We start from the raw sequence: 25150 nt of genomic DNA on the forward strand, positions 1-25150 counted from the left end.
TAAACCTGGAAGAGGTGGCATATGATAGTGACTCATTAAGGAGGAACAGTCAAATTTCAGTACAGGATCTGAACTGTAGGGGAAATAATGGGTCTTGGTAGCTGATGACAGGAGAATGAGGGAGAGAGGTGTTATCAGGGGAAGAGGCAGAGAGGAAGAGGCAATAACCCTCAAGACTGGACGCTGACCGCCTCTAGTAACCAGGAAAAGGCAAATATAAACAGAGAGGTGAGTGACGACGATGTCTGGTGTGTTAGGGGGTCAGGAAATATCGGCTGGTTGCGGCAGCACCGCCGCCGGTCAAAGTAACTGGGGATCTGAGCTTGGCGGTGACGCGCGGCCATCACGTGACCAGAGCCTGTGTCTGCCCAAGTCCTTCTCGTCCTGGTCCTTTTTCCCTGTCCAGACACCATCTTCCTATTGCCCTTTGGTCGAGGGGAAAAACAGAAGGAAGTAAGTCCCCTCCGCCCTCTTAAATCGGTGTAAGTGTCGGTGCTGCCCAGTAACCCCTGGGATTGGGATGGCACAGAGTTCAGGCCTTCCCCTGTGCCCAGCCCCGCCCCGCCCCCGCGCCCATATTTCGGCGCAGAAAATGGTGGTCTAGGGGGTGGGGAGGGGAGGTGAGTGGTCCCCCCCACGGGAAGGAAACACGGACACTTAGAAACAGCTTCTAAGTAGTCCTTCGCTTACACTTCCCGCCTGGAAACAAATGGCGAGCATTGCGGGGTTGGCGGGGGTCAGGGGGAGAACGAAGCTTTGAGATGGGGCGGGGGGGAGGGGAACACGGGGGGAGGCAGCTGGTGCCTGTAAAAGGGACGTGTGAGTCAGTTCTTCCCTCATCCCCTCTCCCCGCCCCCTACCCTGTCTTGGCGTCTGTCTGCAGCTCCGCAGGTCACAGCGGGGCACCTGGAGGAGAGGATGCCTAGGAGCCAGCCGCCGGGAGAGGTCCAGGTCGGGGAAGGGTTGGGCAGCGGGCCGGGATGGGGTGAGAGGGAGGGCGCTGGAGGGAGCCGGGTCCGCGGCACTGCCAGCCCGCCGCGCCGCGGCCCCAGCGGGAGAGGCCTCTGTGGCAAGGCCTGCCGGGAAAATGGTGGGCTTTCGGAAGGAGGGGGTGACAAGGTGCGGGGGGGCGGGGGAACGGCCAGACGCGGCGGGGTCCCGGGGGCCGAAGAGCCCCTCGGCCAGCGTAGGTTGGAATACCCGGGCCCAGACACGGTTAGAGGCAGGTATTGGAACCCATGGGCGGGGTTTTGGTCCAGACAGCGAGTATTCTGACTCGCCTTTGCCTTTCCTGTCTCCTGTGAATAACCGTGCTTAAAAAAGACCATCCTGAACATGGAAAAAGCCTGCCAAGAGCCTGAGGAGCAGCCACAAAGCTCGCCCAAGGCGGATGAGGAGCGGCCTCCTGTGGAACACTCTCCCGAAAAGTCGTCTCCGGAGGAGCCGTCTTCGGAGGAGCAATCCTCGGAGGAGGAGTTCTTTCCTGAGGAACTCCTTCCTGAGCTCCTTCCTGAGATGCTCGTGTCCGAAGAGCGCCCTCCTCAGGAACGCCTGTCTAGGAAGGACCTTTTTGAGGAGCGCCCTCCCATGGAGCAGCCTCCTTGCGGAGTGGGCAAACATAAGCTAGAAGAGGGAAGCTTTAAAGAAAGGCTGGCTCGCTCCCGCCCGCAATTTAGAGGGGACATACACGGCAGAAATTTAAGCAATGAGGAGATGATAAAGGTAGCAGAGGAGATGGAAGAGATGAAGCGAGTACGAAACAAATTGATGATCATGCATTGGAAGGCAAGGCGGAACCGTCCTTATCCTATTTAATGTGTTCGGCCTTTAATTCTGTTTTGCCTGGTATGAGTATTAGCACCTGACCTTTGTTTGCTTTTTCTCATATACCTTACCCCGTCTTCCTAATCTTAACTTTGCGTGGCTTTGAGGTGTTTCGCTTGTAACTGGCATAAAATTGCCCCCCATCTGCAAGTCCCCCTCTTTCAATCATGAGTCTTCTCCATTTGCATGGAAAGATGTACATTATATATTGTGAAGTGAAAAAAGCAATTTTCAAAAAGTATATGTAGTATCCCATTTTTGTAAAAAATGTATATTTATATATTAATATGCAAAGAAAAAACTGAAAGTATATACTTCAAAGGCTTAACAGTGGCTATCTGTGGTAAGATAACAGGTGATTTGTTTGTTTTTCATTTTTGCTGCATCTGAATTTCTCATTTTCTCAAGATGAACACATTTTACATGTGTTGCAAAAAAAAACCCCCAATATAATGGAAAAATTGTAAAGCAATTTAAAAATAATGTCAATCAGCTTATAAAGATAATGTGGCACTTAATAAATACTTGACAGAACTTAAATCCCATGTTTTTTTTCTGAATCTCTTAGGCAGAAATGTAAACCAGGTACTGTACTCATATTTGTTTAAGGGTCATTCTTTTCCCATTTAAATAGGAATAGGACAATTTACAGGGCTGCTGCGGAACCAAATGAGGTAAAGGTCATGTGAGCTGTATTTTTTCCCCCTACTTGCACATGCTGGACCCCATCCCCTATAGATTCCCTTCAGATACTGGGGATAGTACCCAAAGGAGGTCTCGTTTGCACTCACAAATCCTGTGCGATTCCAGGTGAGTGCCACATTCTATTCCTGTCCTGCTATTCTCTTCCCTTAGATACTGCCATGTCTGCTGGGTACAGCTGCCCCTTCTCCTGGGTCCTGCTCCTTTCATGGCCCCCATCACAGCTGAGGTGCCACAGTCCTCCAGGGGCAAAGCTTTACTGATTGCTCTGGAGTCCCTGCTGGGCCAAAGCTGAACTGTGTCTCTTAACAGATATATGAAGGATGCCCCTCCTCTAGCTTTAATATTACACCTGTCCAGGTGGATACCATCCCAGTGCTGCTTAGACCTCTATGTCTTAAAGAATTCTTAGCAGAATAGTCTTTCCTATTTATTTTTTCCCCAAAAGCCTCCCTTTTCTCCATTGGGCACAAACATGAGTTTACTGGGACCTGGGCTTGGAGATGAATATGTGAGCCAGACACAATGCTTTGTGCTCAGAATTGGAACCCCCTCTCAAATAATCTCCAAGGATAACTATGGTTTTAATTGCCCAACACTTGCCTTAGGGTGAGTTCTCTCCCAGGGGATTTGGCAGGCTTGCCTTACCAATTCATCTGACTTACTCAATATGTAATAAGTTAAAGCGGAAATTAAGACCTAAGCTCAGGGACTTCCCTGGTGGTCCGCTGGGTAAGACTCCTTGCTCCCAATGCAGGGGGCCTGGGTTCGAACCCTGGTTGGGGAACTAGATCCCGCACACATGCCACAACTAAAGATCCCGCGTGCAGCAACTAACACCTGGCACAGCCAAAATAAACAAATATTAAAAAAACAAAAAAGACAAGCTCAAACTAGGACATTTCCCTTCTGCCCTACCCCACATCAACAAGAAACATGCAAAAGTCATTAAAGCGCTATATGTGTGTGTGTGTGTGTGTGTGTGTGTGTGTGTGTGTGTGTATCAGGTGTTATGACTTCTGTTAAACTCCTTTTTAAAAATCTAAGATTTGTAAGTAATTAAAGTACTATATATATGCATATACATATATATGTGTCTGTATCAGATATGATTTCTAAGATTTTGTTTTATTGATCATGTTAATTCTAGAAACACAGATAGTGGCTAATAATTTTTGAATTATGACCCAGTCCTGAACCCAGTCTGTCTGATGGACTATGTTAGCTTCAGTGTGTTCACATCTCTAGAAAGCATGAATTGCAATTCCAAAGGGATCATGTTAGGGGGAGGGATTCTTTCCCCAAATTCAACATTAAAATTATTCAAATATTTCAGGTATCAGTGTTTTTCCTATAAAGTAAGCAGAGACCTGGGCTCTACCCCAGACCCACTAAATCTGCTTTTCTGTATATGAGCACACAAGGTGGAAAGACACTGCTATCTATATACAATATACTCCTGGTTTTAGTAAAAATAAACTATGACATAAATAGAAGAAAGTACAGATGATTATATCAGAATTAAAGAGGTGAAAGGCTTGTCCAACCATATGTTTAAATAAGGAATTAAAAACAACCTCATCAACTTTACTACATAAAATTTAGATATTTTTTGCAACAAAGCAAGACCATACACAGAATAAAAACCTAAGAGAGATGACAAAACAGCAAGATGTATTTGCTATGGTGGACATTATGTAATGCATTGCATTACTTCCTTACAATATGAGTAAGGTACATCAGAAATAAATTCAAAGTTCTCCTTTGGTAATCAGATCTCAAAATGGTAATCCAGTCCTGTGCCCTTAATTTTGCTTTTGTTTTAATTTTTTCACTGTGTGATGCCATTAGGGGGGATCTTCATGTCTCCAGACCATTCTTCAAGGTTATGGTAGCCTGATGGATGCTGATTGGGCTCGATTCTGGCTGGAGTGAGTTGAGGGTCCAGCAACTCACTTGCCAGCTTTATAGGATGGAATGAATCCAGCCCCCTGACACTGAGGGGTGGTGCTGGGGCTGGATGTGGAAAGGCTCCCCCAAGCCATATTCCTCTCCAGGGTCGTCTGACATTGGTTTCTCTGCTCCAGCCTGCAGCAGGCACCAGACTCTTCTAGGCTAAAGGCCAGGCTGTCCTGGACATACACACCAGGAGGACAACGACTGTCCCATTGCAGGTCAGAGAACTTTGCCTCTCTTTCCTTTTCCCTGTCTCTTTTGGGGAACCTTTTTTTTGTGGGGGGGGGAACCTTTTATAGGGGAGGAGATAAAGCCCAATGATTCCCAAGTGGAAACATTGGTCGGGACAGTCTTTGAGCAAACAGATGTCTGACCTGGCTGGGCCTGACCAGGTAATTTGGGGCTGAAGCAGAAGGGGCTGGCCTTTCTGTCAGAGTCCAGTGAAGTAGCCCCCCTGAAATGGGGTTAGACCTCAGACATGGCCTCACCCATCCCTCTCCCACTCACGTTGCTCAGATTCCCAGAAGGGCCTCGGATGTGCCCTGGCCTGTTTGGGTGGTTCTGCGGTGACTTTAGGTCTGTGTGTGCCTGGTGCGGCGCTTCTGATGTCTGCGTCAGCCCAGGCCCAGAGGCACGGGAGCCCCCAGGTGAAGGGAGCTACAAAGGCATGTGGTCTCACAGCTCAGGAGAAAAGGGGTGGCACTTCATGTGTGAACACCCCTATGCACTGCAGGCCTAGCCCACGACTTGGAGGTCAGGGTAGTCAGACTGTGGATTGGTGTGAAGATGTTTTGGAGGCGTTGATGTTGGAGGGTCAGCAGCATCCAAAGCCTGGTTCTCTGGCCCCCTCACCACTTCCCTGCCCACACAGAAGGCTGATATCCCCATCACATGCCCAAGAAGCTACTTGCCTGGCCAACTCCAGAGCAGAAAGCATTGAGGGTCCACTTTGGTTTCTCTTCTCCAGTCTGCAGTAGGCACCAGACTTCTTCTAGGTTGATGGCCAGGCTGTCCTGAACATACACACCAGGAGGACAACGACTGTCCCATTGCAGGTCAGAGCACTTTGCCTCTCTTTCCTTTTCCCCGTCTCTTTTGGGGAACCTTTTTTTTGGCGGGGGAACCTTTTATAGGGGAGGAGATAAAGCCCAGTGATTCCCAAGTGGAAACATTGGTCGGGACAGTCTTTGAGCAAACAGATGTCTGACCTGGCTGGGCCTGACCAGGTAACTTGGGGCTGAAGCAGAAGGGGCTGGCCCTTCTGTCAGAGTCCAGTGAAGTAGCCCCCCTGAAATGGGGTTAGACCTCAGACATGGCCTCACCCATCCCTCTCCCACTCACGTTGCTCAGATTCCCAGAAGGGCCTCGGATGTGCCCTGGCCTGTTTGGGTGGTTCTGCGGTGACTTTAGGTCTGTGTGTGCCTGGTGCGGCGCTTCTGATGTCTGCGTCAGCCCAGGCCCAGAGGCACGGGAGCCCCCAGGTGAAGGGAGCTACAAAGGCATGTGGTCTCACAGCTCAGGAGAAAAGGGGTGGCACTTCATGTGTGAACACCCCTATGCACTGCAGGCCTAGCCCACGACTTGGAGGTCAGGGTAGTCAGACTGTGGATTGGTGTGAAGATGTTTTGGAGGCGTTGATGTTGGAGGGTCAGCAGCATCCAAAGCCTGGTTCTCTGGCCCCCTCACCACTTCCCTGCCCACACAGAAGGCTGATATCCCCATCACATGCCCAAGAAGCTACTTGCCTGGCCAACTCCAGAGCAGAAAGCATTGAGGGTCCAGGACCCTGGAGAGAGCTGTCTGCTAAGCAGGATGCCCAAGCCCTTGGGAGACAACGCCTGCGAGTGGGAGCCCCTCTGGTGAGGCAGGGTAGAGGGACTGGGTCCAGGGTCCTTGCAAAATGCCCAGAGACTCCTCCCTCTCCCATTCAGAAATATAAACTCAATTATTTTTACAAATGAGGAAGATTATACAGATAAATAAGAAGTAGACCCTGTGTTCTAACTCAGATTTGTCTGAATCAAGTTCTGTGTTCTCCCCACTGTGCCACACTGCCTCCAATTTAGATTGTAGCTTTCTGGGGCTTAGGGAATAATTGATTTAGACTTGCTAAGTATGGTATCCTTGTTGGTTTGTGCATTTGGGTGAGCTTCCACACTATTATCTTTTTCCATGTGGAACCGTCTAGTAGGCGGTTATATATGTGTCTAGAATTCGGAAAAGAGATTGGCATGGAAATACAGATTTTGGCTGGTGGTACTGGTGCACAGTGAGCAAGAATCCAATTGTATATCCTTCTGTCCTTTCCTATAAATATATATTTTTCAAACAGAAGTGCGATTCTACTGAATTCACTGAATCATAGTCTGTGTGTAGAAAATCAACGTTTTCTTTAGACCTCTACCAAGATAATACGTTTTGAAGAGTACTTAGAAACTAGAGGTAAGCGCGCCATCTGGTGGCCTTAGCCAGACTGCGAGCAGAAAACAGCTAACGAGAGAGGGAAGGAGAGAAACTATTGGGTGATAGGGGAGAAGACCTCAATCCTGACTCACACTGGACTGGCACAGTATCAGCCTCTTCCTGGGGGTGAGGTGGCACAAGAAGCAACCTATAGTTAGATGGTTTTTCCCTGTCTCAAGTAAAGATAAGTGTGTTTGTGCAAGTGTGTGTGTTTAAACTGAGTGATCTTTTTTTTTTTTTTTTTTTTTGCGGTATGCGGGCCTCTCACTGTTGCGGCCTCTCCCGTTGCGGAGCACAGGCTCCGGACGCGCAGGCTCAGCAGCCATGGCTCACGGGCCTAGCCGCTCCGCGGCATGTGGGATCTTCCCGGACCGGTGCACGAACCCGTGTCCCCTGCATCGGCAGGATTCTAAACCACTGCGCCACCAGGGAAGCCCGAAACTGAGTGATCTTATACTATTTTCACTTTTTCTCTAATTGTGGAATTTACATGTTTCTACTAGAAAATATCTGCAAATGTAGACAAGTATAAAAGAAGATATGAATTACTTATAGTTTCTCTACCCAGAGAAAATAATTAATATTAACATGCATGTACTTACATTGTGTGTATATATATCTCCTTTTATATACTCATCAGTTTACTTTTTATATAGTATATATGTATATTACTTTATATATTTATATATATTTTTTAAATTTATTTATTTTTTTATATATATATATTTTTTTTATTTGTTTGGCTGTGTTGGGTCTTCGTTTCTGTGCGAGGGTTTTCTCTAGTTGCGGCAAGCGGGGGCCACTCTTCATCGCGGTGCGCGGGCCTCTCACTATCGCGGCCTCTGTTGTTGCGGAGCACAGGCTCCGGACGCGCAGGCTCAGTAGTTGTGGCTCACGGGCCTAGTTGCTCCGCGGCATGTGGGATCTTCCTGGACCGGGGCTCAAACCCGTGTCCCCTGCATTGGCAGGCAGATTCTCAACCACTGCGCCACCAGGGAAGCCCATATTTATATATTATACATTTAAATACTTTTATGTATTCATATCTATATTTGTATTTATATCTTATATAGCATATATTTTATTTAGTCCTTTATTTTTCCTTGTACACGTGCCATGACATTCATATGGGTATTCATTCTATCAACCACACCGCTTGATGAAGATAATCTTACCTTGTGTAGTTAAGCTGGCTAAAATTGAATGAATTTATTATAAGGGTTTTTAAAAAATAAGCTTTAGTATCAATAGTATACTTATGTAAAACTGAAACTTAATTTTCTTTTTCTCTGGTATAAGAAGAAAGTTTTATGGACTATTAGTCTGCTCATGATAAGAGATTGTGAAAGGTTTTTCTTTACCTTTTAAATAATCTGCCTAGAAAGCAAAGATTTTGTGTCTTACCAAGGTAGTTTCCTATGCTTTCATATTGTCTTTATCATCAGGTCTTTGATTACTTAAAACCAAGTCTTCTCAATATTTGCCTTTAAAATCTTTTTTCACTTTGGTTAGTTGGAAATTAAGTAGCTTCATAATGATCTTTGATCCTTTTTAGTCAAGCGTCCAGGTTCTTATTTTTGACTAACTTCCCAAAATCAAATTCTAAATGAAGTCTTTTTGACCTCAAACTAATTTTGGAATTTTCCAAAGGGGCCCCGGGAAATCTCAAAAGATTTGTTCTCTCTCCTTTAAAAAAAATGAGATATTAAACTAATTAGGCTTATTTGATATTTTAAACTTTCTTTGGGTTATATTTGTATATGTTATTAATATAAGTGTTCCAGAAATTGCATGAAAATTCTAGACTTCTGATATGTCCGGGTATAATGTTATCAGTCATACTGCTAGTTATTATCTTAAAATATTGTGTCACAGAAATAACCGAATTTCCTTATCAATTGCATTATAATGTACTCTCATCAGATCTTTAACGATGGCCATTTTAAAGCCTCTTGTCATTTATAGATAGTTACTGTTTTATTCTGATGATTTTGCAAAAGTGCTTCAACTTCAAGGAGATTCATGAAAAGGACTCTGAGAAGTACAGATTTCTGATAACTTTCACATCATACCACTGAACTGGGTAAGAATCTATAGAACTCTAATGAAAAAACTGGATTCATTGTCAATATTATGACATAGTATGAGTGTGTTTTGTGTTTGGTAATTGCAGTCATTGTTGCTTTTGTTGTGGTCATCCATTTACAATGCTTTGACTTTTATACCAACAGTCTTTATATCATGTGAATCACACTTTAAATACATCCTTTTTTTTTTTTTTTAAGATACTGACTTTTGTCAAGTGCTTGTTCAAATATTTTGCTCATTTTTTAAATTGGGTTGTCTGCCTTTTGCTTACTGATTTGAAGGAATTTTTATATACTATGGATACAAGTTATTTGACAGATACATGATTTATAGATATTCTAACAGCTACTATTTCACTTTCTTATTTTTTTAATGAATATTCTTTATTTTAATGTATTTTAACTTAACAGTTTTCCTTTTATGATTACTAGTTTTTATAAACTTTTAATGAAGTTTTTTCCTACCACAGGGTTTTGAAGACACGCTCCTGTGTTTGTTATCCAAAAGCTGTATGATTTTTCCTTTCTCATTTAGATTTACAATCCATCTGAAAAAAAAAAAAACCTCACAACTTTAAAAAGCATATATAATGTAAAGTAGGATGAAGACAAGTTTTTTCCAGGTGGAGTACAGTTGACCTAACTCTATTAAAAATAAAATCCTTTCCCCACAATCTTAAATGTTTATGTACCTAATAACAGAACATCAAAATGCATGAAGCAAAAGCTACAAAGAGAAATAGATAAATTCATAGTTATATTAGATTTCTAATATCACTCGCATTGTCAAAAATTGATAGGAAAGATAGACAGAAAATCAGAAAGGATATAAGAAGACTCGATCAACTGTAAACCTATTTGTCCCTATTGACGTTTAAAGAAAACTCCACCTAACAACAGCAGAATACACATTCTTTTTAAGTGCACCCAGAGCATTTACTAAGATAAACTGTATTGTATGCTATCAAACAAGTCCCAATAAATTTTAAAAGATTCAAATCATACAAAAAATTATTATGACATAGTATGAGTGTGTTTTGTGTTTGGTAATTGCAGTCATTGTTGCTTTTGTTGTGGTCATCCATTTACAATGCTTGGTGTCAGTTTATTTATCTCTTGTAAAAATAAAATACAGTGTGTGTGTAAAAAACAGCTGGATTCATAAGACTGCTAACAAAAGATCAACAAGAGTTAATTTACGTGGGATTGAATCAACTAACGAGGATGATTATAATTTTTTATGACTTTGAAACATCTTGGTTCTCTAATGTTTTGTTTGCCAAAGTTAAGGAAACCTCTTTTTACTTTCTCTTAAGCTATCTATGATCTACAGCTAGTTGGTAAAGTATACCGTTATGAACAAAGGTGAAACAGTTACTTTTTCTACCTGTCTGATCCCTCCAGAGTTCGGAAACTTACTGGGTAGTGTTCATGGCAATGTAGTTATTTGCATTGGTTCAATAAGAATCCGTTCTTGTAACAGGACACAGTTAGAAACATTGGTTATATTAACAAGCCTTTAACTGTGTAGGGGAAGAAAAATAATTCGTTCTACCCTTCTAAGGCCTTGGCTGAGATCTGCTGTTAATAAAAGACAGATTAACAGGAGAAAAACAAGCAGAAGTTTAATACCATGTATACCTCCTGTATAAATAGGAGATACCCAGGAAAACTGAGTTGCTCCCCCAAATGGCCCAAGCCATCACCTTAAATACTATCTTCAGCTAAAGACAAAAGATGTTGGTGGGGGTGGGGGCAGTCTCGGGGGCTTACTGTTACTGAACCAGGCTCGTTTGCCTGATGTTCAGCAAGCCAATGATGAGATGCTGAGGTTTTATAGCAGAGGACAAGATTATTCACAAGGCAGCCATGTGAGGAGACAGGAGAACAAGTCTCAGATCTACCTTCCCAATGTTGAGGGGCTTGAGATATTTATGGGATAAAGAAGCAGGGTGGTCTTAGGCATGGGGAAAGGTGATTGGAGGTAGGGAAAAGGTTAGGTAACTAGTGTTCTGTGCAGGCATATCTGAGTTATGTGCTTCTTCATGGGATGTATGTTAAAAAATGGAGGTGCTAGGGAGATCAGCTTGGTGCTTTGTGACCACCTAGAGGAGTAGGATAGGGAGGGTGGGAGGAAGACGCAAGAGGGAGGAGATATGGGGATATATGTATATGTATAGCTGATTCACTTTGTTATAAAGCAGAAACTAACACACCATTGTAAAGCAATTATACTCCAATAAAGATGTTAAAAATAAATAAATAAATAAGTAAAAAATAAAAGTCAAGGCTTTTCCCAGTTTGGTGGGTAATAATAAATAGTAAATAGTTTTTCTTCTGGGTCCTGAAAGACAATCCTCTGGGAATGTTTTATGTCAGAATAGGACAAGCCATGGTCCTAGATCTAAGCCAGTACAAAATGACAGGTAGCTTCCCTCCTGACTTCTATCAATCTTCATATTATCAGATGATAGTAACAAGCATGATTCTATAGCTTTATATGAGTGTGATGAATAAGACCAAAACAAAACACCTAAGTACTTTTAAAGCAATATCCCAATACTTAGAAAGTCAGTGAGTTTCTGAAAGATTTTGTAAAGCAAAACAGTGTATATCGAATTCTACCTTCTTACTGAGGATAGTATGTAGTAGAAATGTTTTCCTTTTAGGCAAAAATCTGAAAATAGATGAACTGAGTAGAAAATCTGAGTCAAGGAAGGGTTAACGTGGAAAGTTGACCATGGCATTAGGGGTATCAAACACCAATAGAATGTACCTGGAGAGAGATGTTCATCCTTGCTTTTCCTTTAGTAAATCTTGGTGGAATGTCTCATGACAAAAAAAAAAAAAAAAATGGAGGTGTTTAGCATGATCTAAGGGTGGAGTTTTCAGCCCTCTGATGTTAAAAGGTCCTTCATCAGATACCGGCACAGGCCTAGTTTTAGGATTGGTGGTCCCAACCAGTTTTAGCCAGCTTGAACTGGACAGGACCTACTCCAAGTTCCTGGAAAACAACTTAAGCCTCGTTACTATAGTGACCCATACGTCAGAGGCTTTATCTGTAGGGGTGGTTAAGAAGTCTTATGATATATTACCTAAGCTTGGAGGGTATGCAATTAAAGGGAAAAAAAGAGAAAAAAATATCTAAAGCAAGCTTAATCAGTACAGGCAGATTACAAGCAGAGGGTTTTTTAACAAGCTGTTCCCTTATCTGCTGTTCTGTAAGACACACTCAAGGATTTCTGTTAAGGCGCCAGCTTCTGTTAACCCTATGGGGCATGGTTTCATTATCAGGCAAAGCACAGTAAACAAGAGCGTGGTTGTTATGTAGCTTTGTTTGCTCCCTCTCAATGAATTTCTAGAGATTTTGTCATCCTCCTCTTCCTGGTACCAAGAGGGAGACACTCTTACAAAGATTTCCCTTACTAGACTTATTTTGCAAACAAATTAGTCTTATGTTGATTATCTCCGATAGAAATGGGGGTGTCTGTAGAGAGTAAAATTGTTTTCAGTGGAAACTATAATGCACCTGTGTGGATTTCAGATTCTAATCCTGTTAAACGTCTTTGAGGTTTTGTATTCTACTTGATAGCCTCCCATAACTGCCCCTCCCCAAAACACTTTCTTTTGTCTTTAGCTGAAGATGGTATTTAAGGCGGTAGTTTGGGCCATTTCAGGGAGTTACTCAGTTTTCCTGGGTATCTCTTATGTATACAGGAGGTATACATGGTATCAAACTTCTGTTTGCTTTTCTCCTGTTAATCTTTTATGACAGAGGGGGGTCTCAGCCAAGGTCCTAGAAGGGTAGAGGGAAAATTATTTTTCCTCCCCTACAACATGCATGTACTTACATTGTATGTGTACATATATCTCCTTTTATATAATTTGTCAGTTTACTTTTTTATATAGTATATATGTATATTACTTTATATATTTATATATTATACATTCAGATGCCTTTATGTATTCATTTATATGTTTGTTGTTATATCTTTTTTTAGTATATAAATTTATTTATTTATTTATGGCTGTGTTGGGTCTTCATTGCTGCACGGGCTTCTCATTGCAGTGGCTTCTCTTGTTGAGGAGCATGGGCTCTAGGCGTGCAGGCTTCGGTAGTTGTGGCACATGGGCTCAGTAGTTGTGGCTCGCAGGCTCCAGAGCACAGGCTCAGTAGTTGTGGCGCATGGGCTTAGTTGCTCCACGGCACGTGGGATCTTCCCCAACCAGGGCTCAAACCCGTGTCCCCTGCATTGGCACGCAGATTCTTAACCACTGCACCAGCAGAGAAGTCCCTGTTTGTCGTTATATCTTATATAGCATATATTTTATTTATTCCTTTATTTTTCTTTGCACATGTGCCATGACATTCATCCACATGGGCATTCCATCAACCACACCCCTTGACAGTAATGTCTATAGTGAAGATAAAATTGTTCTCTGATTTCAGAGGCTTATGTCTGAAGGCCACATGAATGGACAGGTCCCCTCAAAAAGCATAAGGTAGAGGAAAGAGCACTAGCTTTGTTTGGAGTTGGGGAAAGAATTCAAAACTAGCAAGAACCTACTTTGGGCCAGGTACTTTACCTGTGGGATCTTTAATCCTTACAACTTTTTGAGGAAGGCATTCATCCTTATTATAGATGAGGAAACTGAAACTCAGGAAGTTTGGGTGACTTATATAGGGTCACACAACCAATAAGTGGAGAAACCTGTATTTGAACTTAAATTTGTCTGACTCTTAAATCAGGCCTCCTAACCATATGCCTTGCTTGCTCCAAAATTTCACACCTTCTGTCTTACTGCTGAGTCTAGGGGCATTCACCTTTTGGAATTCAGAAAAGTTATAAACACTACCCCACTCTCATGCCCCACTCTTGTTAAGTTCGAATTTTTTTTTAACCACAAGAATGCTTTTGCAATCAGAAAAATTAATAAAGAATTATCTCTTTTAAAATCTTTAAAGTTAGAAAAAGCTCAAAGAATATTAATGGGCACATGAGAAACTGGGATGAAATATTTAAAACATATATTACAGATTTGAGATATCTTTGAAAAATATAAATCTCCACTCACCAATAGAAAATGAGCAAAGTATATGGAGAAATAATTCAAGTTTAAGGGGGTGGGGCCCCTAGATAGCCTCAAGATGGGGCTAGTCAGCAGAAATTGGAACTTTCAGCCCCAAGGACCTCTGGGAAGGGGAACAAGATTTGATGAGCTTCCAGGCTGGTGAATGCATCCACATGCTGGGAGGGTGGCACACTCCACTTCCTTGGGAACAGAAGCTCATGCATTCAGGACCCTTCGGGACTTCGCCCTTTGTGCCTCTTCATCTGGCTATCCATCTCATTTCTTTAAAATAAACTGGAAAACATTAAGTAAATGTTTCTCTGAGTTCTGTGAGCCAGTCTAGCAAGTGCATTGAACCCGAGGAGGAGGGGGGTCATGGGAACCTCTGATCTATAACTGGTCGGTCGGAAGCACAGGTGACAACCTGGACTTAAGGTTGGCATCTGAAAAGCGGGAGGGCACAGTTTTATGGGACTGAGCCCTTAACCTGTGGGATCTGACACTCCCTCAGTGTCAGAGTTGTCAATTGCTTGGTGTGTTGAAAAAAGCACACATTAGATCTATATCTAGTTCATATGTAACTGCTGCATATATTGCAGTGTGAATATACTATAGTTTATTCCTTGATGATAGAGATTTAGGTGGTTTCCAATGCTTTGCTATTACAAACATGCTGCAATGAACTTTTGCGTGCCTGCTTCCTTGTGCATGTGTGTAAATATTTCTCTAGGATTGGTGACTAGAAGTGGAATTGTGGAGTCATGGGGTACACTGTTAAACTGGCCTCTGTAATGGACATGTGTCATCTGAATTCTTGCTAGACTTTGACTGGTCTGGTCCAGTCAGATCTTTGAGGCCAAACCTCCATGCCTTTGCCTCAAGCTTTCTCCTGCTGCCCCTTCTGTCTAGATTGCCCTCCCCTTCTCTGTTAAGCAAAATCCTATTCAATCATTAAAATTCAACTAAAGTATCACTTAATCCTAGAAGACTTCCCTGACATTCATCAGAGCAAGCTGAGTTAGGTGTTCTTTCCCGGTGTTCCTAAATCACCAGGTGATGAGACTTTATTATCGTCATGTGTTAAAACTATGTTTAGATGTCTATCTCCCATATAAATCAGTGATCTACTTGGGGACATTCGTGTCTTATTTGTCGGCCTATATAGGACACAGGATAGAACAAACACTCATTAAATATAAGTTCGGTGAACCATATATACGAGATTGTGACTCTGTGTCCTCTATTCCAACCTCTATCACCACGACTTCAACAACTAGGGTTGTTTTGGACCCTTTTGAGAGTCCCTGAAGCCAAGAGTGAGTAAGGCTGTGAGTATGCTGGGGCCCAGGAGGGAAGAGTTCTGTGCTCTGAGCTCATCTGGATTCTGGGAAAGGCAGCAGCAGCCAGTCTGGAGAGGCCCCCACTCAGGCCAAATGGTGTTCCTAAGAGAAGCCCCTTCTCACCTCACCACAGTGGGCAGTGTGGAGTCAGAGCATCCTAGAGCTGCAAGGGACCTCGTTCACCACAGCCCCTGACCCCATCTTTTAGGGAGAAGGAGGAGGACACAAAGAGAGGCATGGAGAGGGGTAGAAGGCTCCCAGCCTCCAGAGCCCTCCAGCCAGTGACAGCCTGAGTCCTGCCCAGCCCAGAGCCAGGTACTGCCTCCCTTCAGCCCAGGTCTGGACCAGCCTTCCCTGTCCCTGAGTGTTTCCCAGCAGCCTGAGTTGCCACCCCACCTTTCTTCAGAGTCCCTTGCTTGTTTCTCTGGGCATATGCAGGGTGTGTGTGTGTGTGTGTGTGTGTGTGTGTGTGTGTGTGTCTGTCTGTCTGTCTGTCTGTCTGTAGGCTCAGTTAGGATGAGGCCAGAAGCAGAAAAGAGGGGCTCTTGTCATTGCATTTCCCACTTGGCTATTTCCCCCAGGGCAGGGGTCGGGGAGGTGAGCCTGAGAGCCCCAGGCTGGACAGAGCCTGCTGCAGTCCCAGGCAGCAAGTCTTAAGACCAAAGTACCGCCATGGGTGTCATTAGGAAAGAATGCAGAGGCAGTAGCAGCAGGGGGAACCTCTGGGCTGGAGAGGGCAGAACTCTGCAACTCCAAGTCCAGACAGACGGGCCCTGCAAAGGGAAACCAGACCTCCGTGGGGTCTGTGCTGGAGAGGCTCTCAGAGGGCAGGGGGACTCTGTATCTGCCACAGAAGTACAGCCTCACCAGGGAGACGGGATCCCTGAACCAGAAACCCACCCTGGGCTTCCTCAGATCCCCCAGAGAAAGGCACACCCCTGAAGACTGTTGTCATGGCAGCAGCTGCCAGGGCTGACTGCCTTCCCCCTTTGCCTGCATGGCTGCCCTGCCTGCCTTCTGGGACCTTCTGCTCCTGTTCCCTGAAAAGGCCTGTGCTGCCCACCCTGGCTGCATGTAAACGTGGCTGGAGCCTATTTCTCTGTAAGCAGCTTTCACTAAGGGAAGATCCCTGAAACATATTCTGAAAACCTCTAGAAGGTGAGATGTGGGGAGCAAGTCCCTCCTAAATCATATAAGCCAGTCAAGGAATCTAGTAAGAATAACCGGAAGTCCACAGATGTGTGTTCCAGGGCCAGTCTCTTTCTTGGCTTACTAGATGAACTTAGCAATATATTTAATCTTTCTCTGTCTCTATTTTTTCATCTGTAAATGAGATCAAAAGCAGATTTATAAAATTGTGTCCATATAGTATTTATAAATATAGATTTATAAATTTTCAGTCTGGTCTGAATTCAGGAAGGCCACCAGGAAGGATCCTGAGTCAGAGTGATTGGCCAGAGACAACCTGGAAACTAACCCCATCACCATAAAACTCGACACTGTGAGACATGTGGCACAGCAGTCCTCCCGGGTTCCCTTACCCTGCTGCTCTCCACCTGGCTGCCCCTTCCCAATAAAGTCTCTTGCTTTGTCAGAACATGTGTCTCCTTGGACAATTCATTTCCGAGTGTTAGACAAGAGCCCACTCTCGGCCCTGGAAGGGGTCCCCCTTCCTGCAACAAATGGCGACTCTGGTGGGGCCTCTTCTTCACTACGACTGACATTCTCACCACTTGGGGTACTCGGGAACCAGCTTGTCCGGTGATGGACCAGACCCAGCAGCTGCAACTAGGACCCTTTTGTTCCTGGTCTCCTCCTGACACGAACGACTGGCCAGAGTGCCCTGACCGGGTAAGGAACAAGAGATGTTATTGACCTCTTTCCCCTTTCCTCTCTCTTTCCTCTTTTCAACCCCTCCTATCCTACTCTTTTTTCTTCTGTCCCCGTCCTGGACGCAAGAGTGTGGCTTAAGGGCCTCAGCCTGATCTGAGGGTCGGAGCCTGATCACCTCCGGTGGGCAGAGAACTGAAATTCTGGTTCTGGTCTCTGCTAGGTCTGAGTTCCTGTCCTCCCTTCCTGGAAGCACAGGGAAAAGTCCCGTAATGCCTGGGTGTCTGCAGTTGGCAGGAGACGTCCGTAAGGCCATCCCTTTTGTTCCCCCTACTTCCCCTTTTCTTTCAACCTGGACTCCTTTCTTACCATTGAAATCTTTGAAGACATGAGATATTTCCCTTTACTCTGTTAGTACTCGGATCTGAAGTTCTGTGTCTCTGTAGGAGCTTTTCTGAGAGACTGAAATCTTGTATTTAAGGGACTGGCTGATTAGTACAGCCGGGCCTGCGTGTGTTTTATACTTTGTGTTCTGTGTTATGATTTGTGATGGCCATTCTGCCTTGTGAAATGGGATAACATTGTGTGGCCACCATATTGTTTAGACTCCAGAGAAAGCTGGTTTAGGTAAAACTCTTGAAAACTGGTTCCAAAACTGGTTCTCTTTGCATATACAGTTAGTAAAAGCAAGCTTGATCAAACGTCTTTTCAGAATTCTGACCCTGTGGGAACAAGTCCTACTAGGAGAACTTGATTTTCTCTCCCTGTGCCTTCAAGACCAGGGATCTCAGGAACACTTATCTAGACTACCTCTAATTCCTGAGACTGAGGGAAAAATGGGAAGAAGCCTTTACAAATTTTACTTATTCCAACTGTTATTTATAAACTAGTGAATTTTATATTGTGATATCTGATTCATGACTAAGTTTAGAAAATGAAGCTACATGTCTCGTTGTGTCTGTCTATATATATATATGTCTCAGTATATGTCTTTGTCTTTGGATAATATTGCTGAGGTTAATTTGTAAATGAGCTCTATTTAATTGGCTTAAAGAAAAGTAAGCACTTACAAATCAAACAATTCTAAATACGAGAGAGATTAAGCTAAATGAATTTCAGGTTCACGTGAACTGGGAAATATTCAGTATTAAATTAATATCTGGTATTAATGTTTAAGTTTGTTGATCTAATTAATATAAACATGCCTTTAGAGTCACCAACATTAAGTGTAATACCTTTACTGTGCTTAGGTTTAATATAAGCTAAATAAAATCTTGTTATAGCTGTTACAAATTTGTCAGCAAGGAAAGTAACTCGATGTGAAGAGACTTTTAAGGAAAGAAAATGCAAATGAGATAAGAGTTTTGGGTGAACTTTTAGGAATGTCTACTTGAGGATCATCTCTCCAGATATTTGGTAATGTGTTAAATTAAGTTAAATGATGGAAGTTTGTTGAATAGCTGGGTATTTCCCAAATAAAGTAAGATACTGAGACATCAATTACTAAACAGAGAAACTAAAGGTATTTAGGACTATTAATGAATATGTTTGGTGCAACCCTGAGATGTTCTCTATAAGAAAGCAAATGTTTTTAGAAATTATCACTGGTCAGCAATGAAGACCCAACACAGCCAAAAAAAAAAAATTATCACTGGTATTTATGTTCACCAATCTACAGAATGCTAATGTAAAAGACAGTTCATAATTGCTTACTTCTTAGTTTTCACAAGAAATTAAGGTTTTAAGAGCAGAGGATTCTAATTTAAACATGTAATTAAAGATAATAGAAAGAGCCCTACCCGGCGCCGCCAGCCCCGCGCCTGTCCCCAGTCCGCGGCTGGGGACCCTTCGCCTGTGTCCATCACTCCGTGCGGAAACGCCGCCAGCATGTCGGACAAGCTGCCTTACAAAGTCGCCGACATCAGCCTGGCCGCCTGGGGACGCAAGGCCCTGGACCTCGCAGAGAATAAGATGCTGGGCCTGATGCGCATGCGGGGGATGTACTCGGCCTCCAAATCACTGAAGGGCGCCCGCATTGCCGGCTGCCTGCACATGACTGTGGAGACAGCTGTCCTCACTGAGACCCTCATTGCCCTGGGTGCTGAGGTGCGGTGGTCCAGCTGCAATATCTTCTCCACCCAGGACCATGCAGCAGCTGCCACTGCCAAGGCTGGCATTCCAGTGTATGCCTGGAAGGGTGAAACGGACGAGGAATATCTGTGGTGCATTGAGCAGACGCTGTACTTCAAGGACGGGCCCCTCAACATGATTCTGGACGATGGTGGTGACCTCACCAACCTCATCCACACCAAGTACCCACAGCTCCTGTCAGGCATCCGAGGCATCTCTGAAGACACCACAACGGGGGTCCACAACCTGTACAAGATGATGGCCAACGAGATCCCGAAGGTGCCTGCCATCAACGTCAACGACTCTTGTCACCAAGAGCAAGTTTGACAACCTCTATGGGTGCCGGGAGTCCCTCATAGATGGCATCCAGCGGGCCACAGACATGATGATTGCAGGCAAGGTGGCAGTGGTAGTGGGCTGTGGCGACGTGGGCAAGGGCTGTGCCCAGGCCCTGAGGGGCTTCGGGGCCCGCGTCATCATCACGGAGATCAACCCTATCAACGTGCTTCAGGCTGCCGTGGAGGGCTATGAGGTGACCATCATGGATGAGGCCTGTCAGGAGGGCAACATCTTTGTCACCACCACGGGCTGTATCGACATCATCCTCGGCCAGCACTTTGAGCAGATGAAGGATGACGCCATTGTGTGTAACATTGGACACTTTGACGTGGAGATTGACATCAAGTGGCTGAATGAGAACACTGTGGAGGTGAACATCAAGCCCCAGGTGGACTGCTACTTGTTGAAGAACGGGCACCGCATCATCATTCTGGCCGAGAGCCAGCTGGTCAACCTGGGCTGTGCCATGGGCCACCCCAGCTTTGTGATGAGCAACTCCTTCACCAACCTGGTGCTGGCACAGATTGCGCTGTGGACCCACCCAGACAAGTATCCCGTCGGGGTCCACTTCCTGCCCAAGAAGCTGGATGAAGCAGTGGCTGAAGCCCACCTGGGCAAGTTGAATGTGAAGCTGACCAAGCTGACTGAGAAGCAGGCCCAGTACTTGGGCATGTACTGTGATGGCCCCTTCAAACCTGATCACTGGGTCCCACCTCTCCTCCCCAAGAGCAAATGGCACCACCTTTGAGATTGGTTTGATAATGTTCCCCATCAACTCCCTGGGGCTAGTCACTCAGTCTTTGGCCTCTGCTGCATCCCTCATACTATTCCAAGTACGGCAGGGGGAATTGAGAAGTCCCTTCTCAAGCCCTGGTCATGACAGAGGTACATGGGAGTTACCCACAGGGAGCCATGAGATGAGCTCAGGGGTTTTAATCTACAGAATGCTAATGTAAAAGACAGTTCATAATTGCTTACTTCTTAGTTTTCACAAGAAATTAAGGTTTTAAGAGCAGAGGATTCTAATTTAAACATGTAATTAAAGATAATAGAAAGAGCCCTACCCGGCGCCGCCAGCCCCGCGCCTGTCCCCAGTCCGCGGCTGGGGACCCTTCGCCTGTGTCCATCACTCCGTGCGGAAACGCCGCCAGCATGTCGGACAAGCTGCCTTACAAAGTCGCCGACATCAGCCTGGCCGCCTGGGGACGCAAGGCCCTGGACCTCGCAGAGAATAAGATGCTGGGCCTGATGCGCATGCGGGGGATGTACTCGGCCTCCAAATCACTGAAGGGCGCCCGCATTGCCGGCTGCCTGCACATGACTGTGGAGACAGCTGTCCTCACTGAGACCCTCATTGCCCTGGGTGCTGAGGTGCGGTGGTCCAGCTGCAATATCTTCTCCACCCAGGACCATGCAGCAGCTGCCACTGCCAAGGCTGGCATTCCAGTGTATGCCTGGAAGGGTGAAACGGACGAGGAATATCTGTGGTGCATTGAGCAGATGCTGTACTTCAAGGACGGGCCCCTCAACATGATTCTGGACGATGGTGGTGACCTCACCAACCTCATCCACACCAAGTACCCACAGCTCCTGTCAGGCATCCGAGGCATCTCTGAAGACACCACAACGGGGGTCCACAACCTGTACAAGATGATGGCCAACGAGATCCCGAAGGTGCCTGCCATCAACGTCAACGACTCTTGTCACCAAGAGCAAGTTTGACAACCTCTATGGGTGCCGGGAGTCCCTCATAGATGGCATCCAGCGGGCCACAGACATGATGATTGCAGGCAAGGTGGCAGTGGTAGTGGGCTGTGGCGACGTGGGCAAGGGCTGTGCCCAGGCCCTGAGGGGCTTCGGGGCCCGCGTCATCATCACGGAGATCAACCCTATCAACGTGCTTCAGGCTGCCGTGGAGGGCTATGAGGTGACCATCATGGATGAGGCCTGTCAGGAGGGCAACATCTTTGTCACCACCACGGGCTGTATCGACATCATCCTCGGCCAGCACTTTGAGCAGATGAAGGATGACGCCATTGTGTGTAACATTGGACACTTTGACGTGGAGATTGACATCAAGTGGCTGAATGAGAACACTGTGGAGGTGAACATCAAGCCCCAGGTGGACTGCTACTTGTTGAAGAACGGGCACCGCATCATCATTCTGGCCGAGAGCCAGCTGGTCAACCTGGGCTGTGCCATGGGCCACCCCAGCTTTGTGATGAGCAACTCCTTCACCAACCTGGTGCTGGCACAGATTGCGCTGTGGACCCACCCAGACAAGTATCCCGTCGGGGTCCACTTCCTGCCCAAGAAGCTGGATGAAGCAGTGGCTGAAGCCCACCTGGGCAAGTTGAATGTGAAGCTGACCAAGCTGACTGAGAAGCAGGCCCAGTACTTGGGCATGTACTGTGATGGCCCCTTCAAACCTGATCACTGGGTCCCACCTCTCCTCCCCAAGAGCAAATGGCACCACCTTTGAGATTGGTTTGATAATGTTCCCCATCAACTCCCTGGGGCTAGTCACTCAGTCTTTGGCCTCTGCTGCATCCCTCATACTGTTCCAAGTGTGGCAGGGGGAATTGAGAAGTCCCTCCTCAAGCCCTGGTCATGACAGAGGTACACGGGAGTTACCCACAGGGAGCCATGAGGCCAGGGGTTATGGAACTGCTCACTCAGTCAGTCCTTCCTTAGGCTGGAAGTTGGCAGTGGTGTTCACAAAGCCCATGCACTTTACTATCCAGGCCCTCACTTGGCCTATGGACTTTATACCCATGTTCTTGGTTTACAGGTTCATTGGTTCCTCAGCCCATGACAGATGAGAAGGAGCTATGTCAAAGGGTGTGGAGGAACTGTTGGAGTTTGAATGCTTCTGAGAGCCCGGCTTAGTGCTTGGCATTCTCTTAAACCTCAGAACAATGAGGTTGGTACTTTTAGTCCCTATTTTACAGGGGTTGGAATATATTGTTAAGGGATAGCCAGGAAAGGACGAGAGAAGTGACAGCCAGAGGTTGAGAGGGGCCAGAGAAACATAAAAGTGCATTGTAACTTGATGTTCCCCTCACAACTCTGGATCAAAAAGAGATTAATTTGGTTTATAATGTTAAAAGAGAGCAAGAAGTTGGGTTAATAAAAATTTTGGTGCCTAAAAAAAAAGATAATAGAAATAATAAGAAAACATGTCAGTATACAGTAGGAAAGTAGGATGTATGTTTTCAGTAAAGAAGGTATGAGGAATGGAGTTGCATTTTATTAAGGGAAAAGGAAGTAGGTTTGACTTAGGGCTGGCTATTTCTGAATGGAAAAGTAAAGTGATGGATACAGAAAGTGATGAAAAGGTTTGTGGAAAGTGGATCCTGAGAAGAGTTTTGTGCATGGTTAGGACTGACTGAGTTTAAAATAAATTTGATTGAGTAAATGATTTTTTTTTCTTTTTTGGCTGCATTGGGTCTTTGTTGCTGCACGCAGGCTTTCTCTAGTTGCGGTGAGCGGGGGCTACTCTGTTGCAGTGCGCAGGCTTCTCATTGCGGTGGCTTCTCTTGTTGAGGAGCACAGGCACTAGGGCACATGGGCTTCAGTGGTTGTGGTACGCGGGCTCAGTAGTTGTCGCTCGCAGGCCCTAAAGCACAGGCTCAGTAGCTGTGGTACACGGGCTTAGTTGCTCCGCAGCATGTGGGATCTTCCCGGACCAGGGCTCAAACCTGTGTCCTCTGCATTGGCAGGCAGATTCTTAACCACTGCGCCACCAGGGAAGTCCCAAGTAAATGAATTTTAAAGGTAAAGCGGTACAAAACTTGAATTTGGCTTTTCTCTCTGTTAAGAGGACAAGTTTTCATAAGATGTTGAACTGCTTTTGATAACAGATTTTGAGTTTCTTTACCTTTTAAGTGATCTGTTCTATATTTGCCTTTGAAATCTTTTATTGTTACTTTGGCTAAGTGAATAACTGTTGTTTCACAGTGACCTATGATCCTATCTGATTGAGTGTTCTAAACCCTTTTGATATTTTTTGACAAAACTTCCTAAATCAAATTCTAATGAAGTTCTTTTGACCTCTAGCTAACTTTGGGATGCTTCAGAGGGCCCCTGAAACATCCCAATGAGAGATATTAAACTAATTAGGTTCATTTGGTAGGTTAAATTACATGGGAAGTATTATCAAATAAGTAATAAACTTTCTTAGGTTATATTGTATGGTAAATGTTACTAATATAGATATTCTAGAGGTTATATTGAGTTCCTAAAAATCTGATATGTCCTGGTAAAATGTTATCAGTCATAATTCTAGTTATTACTGCAAGTGTTGTATGTCACAGCAGTAACCAAGTTACTTTGTCAATTGCATTGTAATCAGATTTAAACGTGCCTTCTTAAGTCTTTTGTCATTATAGACAGTTATGATTTCACTCTGATGCCTTTGCAAAAATGCTTCCTCTTCAAGAAGATTTATAGAAAGGACTTTTGCATAAATACAAGTTTCTGACTTTCAGACCATATTGCTGAACTGGGTAAGAAATTGAAGAATTCTAATGGGAAACCTGATGGCTTCATAAAACTGTCAACAAAAATGGTTCCTCAGCCCATGACAGATGAGAAGGAGCTATGTCAAAGGGTGTGGAGGAACTGTTGGAGTTTGAATGCTTCTGAGAGCCCGGCTTAGTGCTTGGCATTCTCTTAAACCTCAGAACAATGAGGTTGGTACTTTTAGTCCCTATTTTACAGGGGTTGGAATATATTGTTAAGGGATAGCCAAGAAAGGACGAGAGAAGTGACAGCCAGAGGTTGAGAGGGGCCAGAGAAACATAAAAGTGCATTGTAACTTGATGTTCCCCTCACAACTCTGGATCAAAAAGAGATTAATTTGGTTTATAATGTTAAAAGAGAGCAAGAAGTTGGGTTAATAAAAATTTTGGTGCCTAAAAAAAAAGATAATAGAAATAATAAGAAAACATGTCAGTATACAGTAGGAAAGTAGGATGTATGTTTTCAGTAAAGAAGGTATGAGGAATGGAGTTGCATTTTATTAAGGGAAAAGGAAGTAGGTTTGACTTAGGGCTGGCTATTTCTGAATGGAAAAGTAAAGTGATGGATACAGAAAGTGATGAAAAGGTTTGTGGAAAGTGGATCCTGAGAAGAGTTTTGTGCATGGTTAGGACTGACTGAGTTTAAAATAAATTTGATTGAGTAAATGATTTTTTTTTCTTTTTTGGCTGCATTGGGTCTTTGTTGCTGCACGCAGGCTTTCTCTAGTTGCGGTGAGCGGGGGCTACTCTGTTGCAGTGCGCAGGCTTCTCATTGCGGTGGCTTCTCTTGTTGAGGAGCACAGGCACTAGGGCACATGGGCTTCAGTGGTTGTGGTACGCGGGCTCAGTAGTTGTCGCTCGCAGGCCCTAAAGCACAGGCTCA

General features: G+C 44.8%; 2 protein-coding genes, 1 long non-coding RNA gene and 1 pseudogene across 4 annotated transcripts in view; 3 read left to right on the forward strand and 1 right to left on the reverse strand.

Moving 5' to 3' along the window:
* Positions 1–950, reverse strand: part of LOC102996972 (uncharacterized) — a 52267-nt gene extending 51317 nt beyond the window's left edge. For both annotated transcript variants that reach the window (XR_003677854.2, XR_448593.3), the window contains exon 1: positions 861–950. This is a non-coding gene — a long non-coding RNA (uncharacterized lncRNA). The remainder of the gene's footprint in view (positions 1–860) is intronic.
* Positions 890–2364, forward strand: TCEAL1 (transcription elongation factor A like 1). The gene is made up of 2 exons (XM_007119898.4): positions 890–951; positions 1324–2364. Exons 1-2 carry the CDS (start codon positions 919–921, stop codon positions 1813–1815), a joined length of 525 nt encoding a protein of 174 aa, XP_007119960.1. The 5' UTR covers positions 890–918; the 3' UTR covers positions 1816–2364.
* Positions 2365–19104: 16740 nt separating this feature from the next.
* LOC112062599 (adenosylhomocysteinase-like) lies at positions 19105–20584 on the forward strand. The gene is given in 2 exon segments (XM_028482589.2): positions 19105–19711; positions 19713–20584. Coding segments are annotated over 2 exon segments (1329 nt in total). The 5' UTR covers positions 19105–19162; the 3' UTR covers positions 20493–20584.
* A 248-nt stretch (positions 20585–20832) lies between these two features.
* On the forward strand, positions 20833–22887 carry LOC102973224 (adenosylhomocysteinase-like; annotated as a pseudogene).
* Positions 22888–25150: the final 2263 nt, after the last annotated feature.

This window comes from Physeter macrocephalus, chromosome 21 (genome assembly GCF_002837175.3).
Source record: "Physeter macrocephalus isolate SW-GA chromosome 21, ASM283717v5, whole genome shotgun sequence".
NCBI lineage: Eukaryota > Metazoa > Chordata > Mammalia > Artiodactyla > Physeteridae > Physeter > Physeter macrocephalus.

Bases quoted from the DNA above. Each gene is read 5' to 3' on its own strand.
- TCEAL1 (XM_007119898.4), top strand. From the start codon at position 919: ATGCCTAGGAGCCAGCCGCCGGGAGAGGTCCAG. The intron at 952-1,323 runs GTCGGGGAAGGG...TGCTTAAAAAAG, and splicing joins AGCCGCCGGGAGAGGTCCAG to ACCATCCTGAACATGGAAAA.